Genomic DNA, 7,795 nt, shown 5'->3' on the forward strand with positions numbered 1-7,795 from the left:
GAGGATGCCAAATCCTGCCTGCTGCGTTCTGAAGACACCAGAGATAGCCTTTGCCTCATGCCACCCAGCATTCGTTCCCTGGCTTTCACAGGGATCTCTAAAGTCCACCAGCCTTCTGCACAAAGGCACTAGAATTGTTGATCAGAAACCAATAAATGGTGATTAATATTTATCGGCACAGCCTTGGCCCATGTGATTCAGTTGGTTGGAGCATCATCCCAGAACCAAAGGGTCTCAGGTTCAATTCCCAGTCAGGGCACGTGCCTGGGTTGGGGGTTTGGTCCCTGGTCAAGTTGTGTTCGAGAGGCAACCAATCGATGTTTCTCTCTCATACTAATGTTTTTCTCCTCTCCCTCCCTTCCCTTCTCTCTAAAATCAGTAAGTATGTCCTCGGGTGAGGATCAAAAAAATAAAGAATATTTACCGGCATGTCTCACGTGCCAGGTCCAGTTTGTAGACCATCTCAGTGAACTCCCTCACCCACCCTGGGCTGTCGGCACTGACGAGGATGCTGACAGCAAGACAAGGGGACATCACTGGCTCTAGATCCTGTCCCATGTACTGATCTATTGTCCCTTTCCACCTGTAGCGGACACTGTTGGCGGCCAGCCCTGGTCTGCTTATCAGCTCTGTTCACCCAGCCCCAGCTCCTGGGAGTTTTGTGCATTAATTGTACCTTTTTTTGCTTCTGTATTTGTGGGGCTTTGACATGCAGGGCCTGGCTAACACCGGAGGGACCACCCTGACAGGGCCAGCCACTTCCTAGAGCTAATCGAGGACTCCCCTGCGCCCAGGCCTTTCCTGAGCGAACCCAGCAGCCCAGAGCCCCCGCTCCCAAACACTCCCCTTTTCAAGTCTTGACACTCCAGGACATGACTCCTCGGCCTGGTCTCAGCAGAGCCAGGTTCCAGACACCTCAGGACACCCACGAGGCTGCTGAAATTATATGACCTAGTCCACCTTACGCCTGTTTACCCTGCCCCATCGGCTCCTCCTTTGAGGAAGCCATGATAAACGCTCTCGCCACGGTTACCATCTCTCTCTCTCTGCCTCCTGGCTGACCCTGGGCCTTCCCCATGGGGCCCTGCATGGCTTGGGGTGCTCCCTCCTTTTGGGATCTGTGAGAATAACAATTTGTGTGTGTGTGTGTAATAGGGGAAGGGAGGGAGAAAGAGAGGAAGAGAACCACCGATGTGAGTGAGACACATCCATCAACGGTTGCCTCTCATAGGCATCCCAACTGGGGCCGAACCTAAATCGGCAACCCAGGCATGTGCCCTGACTGGGAATTGAACCGCAGACCTTTCTCTTTTCAGAACAACGCCCAAGCAACTGAGCCACACCCATCAGGGCTAACAAACTGTCTTTTCAAGGGCAATCGTCTGATCTGCTGACCTCACCCTGAATAATAACATCTACATTTTAAAACACTTTGTTGCTAACATATTACCCTGTGACCTTCCTCCCAGGATTGCTCTTGGGGTCTACATGCTTGGGAGGTCGTGTCCCAGTCCCCTCTCAGGACATACAGCCCAGGACTAACTAGAGAGGTATAGTAAGTCTCCAAATATGGCCTCCAATGACCATGCCCCTCCCACCCCCATATTAACACATTTCAGTAGTCGCCGCCCATATTCATCCTGGCTTGGCCTGACTCACAATAACAAATAGCATACAGTGCAAGCGACATTGTGCCTCTTCCAAGCTTAGTCTTTAAGGGACTGGCAGCTTCTGCTTCCTCTCCTAGACACGGTCACTTGGGGGAAGCCTTGAGCTACCATGTAAGGGGTCCATGTCTCTGTTGGAGGGACCCCGCGGAGAGGGAGGGCCCTGAGGCCAGGCAGAGAATGAGAGTCCAGCTGCCCCCAGCCCAGCTGAGCCCAGCCTAGTAGCCATCCCTGCCAAGGCCCCAGAAACATCTGAGGGCGCCATGCTGGACCTTGCCGCTCAGTTCGTCCCTAGGATGACTGCAGCCCTAGGTGACATCATATGGTGCTGAAGAACGGCCTGGCTGAGCCCAGACAACCCACCGAATTGTGAACAGTTGTAGACAGTTACTATTTCAAGACACTACGTTTTGAGGTGGTTTGTTATTCAGCTTTAAAAACCTAAACCGCGATCTCCCTTTGCCCTAAAGGCCCAGTTCCCTTTGCCTCAAGGCGGGAAAGACTCTGCAACTTAATTCACCCTCAGGGATCAGGCTGAGGTTGGGACTTCGCCTGACATCACCCTCCTGCTGGTCTTCTTCCCCTTCACTGTCCTGTTTCATCCACTCTTTTGGTTTCTCCTGGGAGAATTTCTTCAATAAATCATGGACACGTGGATCTTGTCTCAGGCTCTGCTTCCAAGAGAATCTGACCTCGGACAGGACGTTTCTGTTTTTCTCATCTCCATCCGGAAGCCGAGGGTCTAGTTCTCAGTTCTCCCTCCCCACCCTTTCCTGCCCTCCTGCATCCAAAAAAGCATACACCACCTTCCAGGTGCCCCGGCAACAGGTAGCCACGTAGTGGGTGGGATGAGGAGAAGACATCCAAGAAGTCTCTGAAGGAAGCAGCAAGCAGGTTGTTTGCCCCGGCCAGCAGCAAATGAAACCTCCCTCCCCGAACCACGCAACCCTGGAGGTCAGGCAGGCGAAAGTCAGGTGGTTGGCATGTTGGCAGCACTTAGGGACCGGGTGGAGATGAGCGTTGTTTCTGATTCTGGGTCTGTGGTGGGAGAGGATTCTGCTGGTTGTGCCAACCCCTCCCTCAGGGAGTCTGTCTCCGGGACCGCCCCGTCCCTACCAGTTCTCAGTCCCTCGAAAACCCAGAATCTATCACCATGGACCCTCCAGCAGGTCCCACAGCCGGGTGCCACTGGAGTCAGATAGATCAGCAGAGAAGATGCTGGGGGCTGGGGGACCACAGCCCAGTGGAGGACCCCCACTCAGAGCTTCCAGCCAGTCCAAGGAGTCCATGGGGCCCCTGGGAGGTGGGGATGGGGAGTTTGTGGGGGACGGGAGCGAGGAAGAGAAGAGAGATGAGAGGCCTTCGGAGTCTGGGGAGGGGGACAGCACATCAAAAGAGCCGGGGAAGTCCAGGGGGATAGGGGGCAGCAGGTCTGCAGGGGAAGAAATGGAGTGTGAACTAAGGAAGGCAGGGATCCGGACCCCAGCCCCCTAGTGGATTCCCGTTACCAGGAGTCCAGAACCTCACCCCCTTTACTCCCAAAGCTCGGAGTTAGGCTCTTACCATCAGGCTCCGCCTGATCCTCCAGGATGTCATCGATGCCGTGGTTCGGAAGCAACTGCGGGGGGGCGGGGGGGGGGCAGAAACGGAGTGAACCTGGGACTCCAGCCCGAATCCTGACCAGAGACCACTAGCTCATTCCCTCTCACCTGTGCCCTCCGGATCGCTTCCTGCAGCTCATCCTCCAGGGTCAGGGCTGCCGAGGCTGGTGCTGAGGAAGAGGTCAGCGCTGGAACCGGAGTCGGAGACGGAGACGGAGCCGCAGCGGTCACGAGGCTTCCCGCACCACGAGGAACAGGCGGCCGGGGAGATTCTGGGCTTGGCTTGGACTAGAACCCAGAAAAGAGTTTCTATAAGCCACGCCCACTCGGCGCAGATCCACCCAGTCGCACCCTGTGGCTCCACCCTCTGGCCACGCCCCTTCACCCCTCGGCCCCCACCTCCGCCACACCCCTTACTCTCTCATTGGCTTCTCTTCCCCCCTTAGCCACGCTCCCCACGTTTCATTCGCTACTCTTTTCTCCAATTCCCGCCCCGTCCTGCTTTGTCTTCCTCTCATTGGTCCATACGCCCCGCCCTCACCGAGCCCTGCCGTCGGGCGGCTACGAGGGCCTTAGGCCTGAGGCGTGGCCAGGGAGCCCCCGCGGGACATTCCTCGCGCCTAGGCTTCTGCCGCTCGCGGGACGGGGCCCCTCCGCGCATGCGCTCCAGGAGCATCGACTTGGTTCCGGACACCGGGAGGCCCCGCAGGCGCAGCTGCTGCCGGAGCTCTGAGACCTGGGGCGGGGGAAGGGGAGAGGACGTGCTGGGTGGGCTGGGGTGCAGGAAGATGCAGGGGCTGGAAACTGGAAATCAAGAGAGGAGGGACTGGGGACCCCAGGCCCTGGATCTCTGATAGGGCCAAGGCTGCAGGGTTAGACTTCTGCGTCCCCACCGAGGGAGAGGGCCAGCCTGGGAAGTTGCTCTCCACACTCACCGTCAGCTCCTCCAATTTAAGGGTCTGAAGTTCCAACTTGTGCGGAGGAGGAGAGGGATTGGAGACTCCTGGGAGGGAGGGAGGGAAGGGAGTGGGCTTCATCCTAGCGATAGTGGTGAGGGGGAAGCAGAGGTTAGAGAGGGCACACAGAGAAAAGGCTTTCTTGGATCCTTAAAGATGGGGACTCGGGAGGATGCAGGAAAATAGAGGTCCAGAATTCTGGGGAGCAAACCCAGGAGGCTAGTTCCTATGCCTGGGAGAGGAGGCGCTGGGGGCTCAGGCTCGGGTCTGAGGCCAGGACTTCTGGAAACTGAAGGAAGAGGGCCAGAAGACCTGGACTCGAGTCCTGGGGGAGGAGCGGACTAAGGGCGGATTCCCCTGACCTCGGACTCTGGGTTTGAAGGAGGTGGATGCTGGGGGCTTGAACTTCCTAGAGGATAGAAACGGAGGTCATACCTAGAAGGTGGCTGCTGTGATTTCATCTCTTCGCACAGAGGTGGCCCAGGGGGTCCCTCGGCCGACCCTTTGGCCTGGGGGTCTGCCCTAGACCTTTGTCTTGGCTCTGGGGGCCTGTACTGGTGGTATGTCAAGTTCCCCTTGGGCTTGGCCTCCCTCCAATGTTGGGAGATCTTGGAAGACTCCTGAAAAAGCAGGTGGGATAGCATATGCTTCAGCTCTGTTCCTACTTCTCTGCCCCAGTGTGAAGTATGGGGTCAGCTTGGTGCCACCAAAGAGGAGAAAAGAGGCCGGCAGCAAGGAGGGCCAGGGCTAGACTCTCAGAGGGACTTCCCCTCCAGTGGAGACTCACCTTTTTCAAGGACTTCCAAGGGCAGCGCTGTGACTCGTGGTGCAGGACCCCAGGACTGGAGAGGAAAGCGGCAGGGCCCAAGAGTGAGGCTGGGGTGGGGGTCAGAGCCAGGCCTGAGGCTGAGATCCAGGGATCTGGATCGGAGACTGGAGAGGCAGAGAAGGATCCCGAGAGGCCTGCAGGCAGCAAGGCGGCAGGGAGGAACAAGGCAGTGTGGGGAGGAGAGTCCTGGAGGCCTCAGACTACCCCCCGTCCGGCGTGGGACAGAAGAAACAGGGAGCGAAAACCAAGCGGTGGGAGCTGGGTGCCTGGACTTCTGGATCTACAGGCAAAGGGGCTAGAAACCCAGAGTTTATATTCTCAAGAAAGTCAGAATCATGTCTTCAGCCACCAAGGGGAGTGGTGGCTGAGGATCACAGATTTCTGGGGTTTTGCTGGAACGGGGGTGGCGCAGCTCTCCTGGTCTTGGGGAGAGAAGAAAGCCACGTCCTGAGATTCGTGTGTGTGCCAAATGTGGAGTTCGGGACGTTTTCTTCTGGATTCATGCATTTCACGGGAGAGGGGAAAACGAAAGAGCTTCCAGGGGTGGGGCGGCAGGGGACCTGTATGCCTGAGACCTCCGGAGAGGACAGGATGGGATGAGTTCCGTGACTCCTGGGGCACAGACAGACCAGCAAGGAAGCCTGGCAGCTGCACTCCAGTGTGCCCCGGGGGACTGGGGCCACCATCCCCTCCCTCTCAGGGCCCACACTTACTCGGGTCCCCACACCGTCTGTGGATCCGAAGCTGGAGGACTGTGGAGGGGAGAAGGGAGTGGGAGGAGAAAGGCGGGAAGGGAGTGTCCAGGAGCCCGGCCTGGCAGGCGGTTCCAGCTGCAGTTGTTGGCGGGCCACGCGTGCCCAGCCCCCTCACACACACCCCATGCAGGCCTCCCTTTCCTGGGCCTCCCGCCTGCTCCCTGCCAGCAGAGCGCCAAGGGCCAGAGCCATTCTGGGGCTAGGTGCCAGCCAGCGTGCGTGCAGGAGGCAGCCCTGCCCCCAGCTCCACCTGCCCCCTTCAGGAGTGCGTGCCCACCCCACCCCTGGCACAGTCACCATCTTGGCAGCCAGGCCCATTTGTCCATCGCCTGCTTTTGTCCCTGCACTCCACTTCACACATGCTAGCTGTCTTCTGCTGCCTCTGGGCCTCCCCAAAGTCACCCTCTCTGCACACCCACCTTCAAACACGCATTTCCCTGGGCTTTGGTTTTGCACACACGCCACTTCTGTGCGCTTGTAAGTACCTTTGACTCTCCACTCGGCTCTCTCTGCCTTGCCACTCACCGAGCCACACAAACGCACTTACTGCACATTCAGGACTTGGTTGGTCCCTTTGCACATTTCTGCTCTTTATACGCCTGCGCTCTTGTGCACACTCCTTGCTTTTTGGTTACTGTGTCTTTGCGCTCACCCAACCACAGAAGCACACTCATTTGCACACTCAAGTATCCTTTGCCAGCTCAGGAACTGACCTCCAGTTCCACTCCCTTGCACACTTCCTACCAGCACGGGGACCTAAAATACAACTTAGACATTTTCAAGGCTTGATAGCTCACTGGACCCTAACTCACATTCCCACACTGATTGCTCCAAAATCTCCACTCTGTGCACTTCGCTTTGCACACGTGTCAGTTTAAGCCCCTGTTCCTTCGCAGTGCCTGACCCTCTGCACACCCACCCCTCATGTTCACAGGAGCATTGCACTAGCCACCTGCATACTCACTGATTCTACACAACTTGGCCCCTTGGCTGAGATCTCCTTTATGCACAGTGCTCTTTGGCACAGAAAACACACACCTCATGGATCCCATCACCCCCTCCTACCTCACCCCACCCTGCACACTCACAGAGTTAAACTGTCCCCGGGGCCCAGAGAACCCCTTTCCTACAAGCACAGAGAGAAGCCTCTCACCAGATCGGAACTTGGAGCGAATGATTTGGGAGCGCTGGGAGGAAGCCGCCAGGGTCATTGCCAAGCCTGGGATGGGGACCTAGACTGGAAGGAGGGCAGGACCCCCACAGGAGGCAGGGTCAGAATGGAGGTGTTGACGCAGCTGGGAAAAAGCCTGAAGGACTCGGGGAAAGGAGAGGCCTTGGGCCATAACTTCTGGATCCCCAAGGAGAAGAAGGCTGGGGACCCAGACTGCTGGGTCTGAGAGCCCCAATTCCTGGAGCCTGGGGGAGAAAGGATTTAGGATCTGGGACTCATGGGTCCTAGGAAGGAGGACACTGGGGTCCTGGTCCCCTATGTCTCTGGTCCCCTGGGTCTATGAAGGGGGAGGAAGAAGACGGGGTGAAGGGCCAGAATTCAATACTCTGAGAGGACTAGAATCCAACATCCTCGATCAAAAAGGGAAAAGGAGCTGATAGGTCAGTCCCGGGGGCCTGCAAGTCTCTTCCATCTCCATTTGTCAGCCACCATGGTCTGTGGGGAAGGGACTGGGTCCAGAGAAGGGACAGAAGAGTTAAGATGGGTCTCCCCGCCACACCCCCGTACCCCAGGGGCGTCTCACCAGGTGGCCTCGGTGTAGCTGTGCTCTGAGGCAGGTTGAGTCCCGCCGTCTAGGCTGGAGGCCGCGAGCTCCACCCTACCAGCCTGGGACCCCCCTTTTGGGGGCGTGCCGGGAGCCCTTGAAGAGGGGCGGGGAGACAGAAGTCCCGCCTGGAATCCTGAGAAAGGGCGGGAGGACGGGCTGAGAGGGACCGGGGCGGGGCGGACATCGGGGTTCCCTGGCTCGCTCCTCCT

General features: G+C 57.7%; 1 protein-coding gene across 1 annotated transcript; it reads right to left on the reverse strand.

The window, feature by feature from the left end:
- Nucleotides 1–2,815: 2,815 nt before the first annotated feature.
- Nucleotides 2,816–7,019, reverse strand: MAMSTR (MEF2 activating motif and SAP domain containing transcriptional regulator). The gene is made up of 9 exons (XM_054588525.1): nt 6,962–7,019; nt 5,767–5,805; nt 5,012–5,157; nt 4,660–4,844; nt 4,204–4,306; nt 3,810–4,004; nt 3,377–3,556; nt 3,231–3,285; nt 2,816–3,099 (listed from the first exon to the last, which is right to left on the reverse strand). The coding sequence occupies exons 1-9, from the start codon at nt 7,017–7,019 to the stop codon at nt 2,816–2,818; spliced, it is 1,245 nt and encodes a 414-aa protein (XP_054444500.1).
- Nucleotides 7,020–7,795: the final 776 nt, after the last annotated feature.

The sequence above is a fragment of the Pteronotus mesoamericanus genome, unplaced genomic scaffold, assembly GCF_021234165.1.
Source record: "Pteronotus mesoamericanus isolate MK-2021 breed Mesoamerican mustached bat unplaced genomic scaffold, CSHL_Meso_final scaffold_137, whole genome shotgun sequence".
NCBI lineage: Eukaryota > Metazoa > Chordata > Mammalia > Chiroptera > Mormoopidae > Pteronotus > Pteronotus mesoamericanus.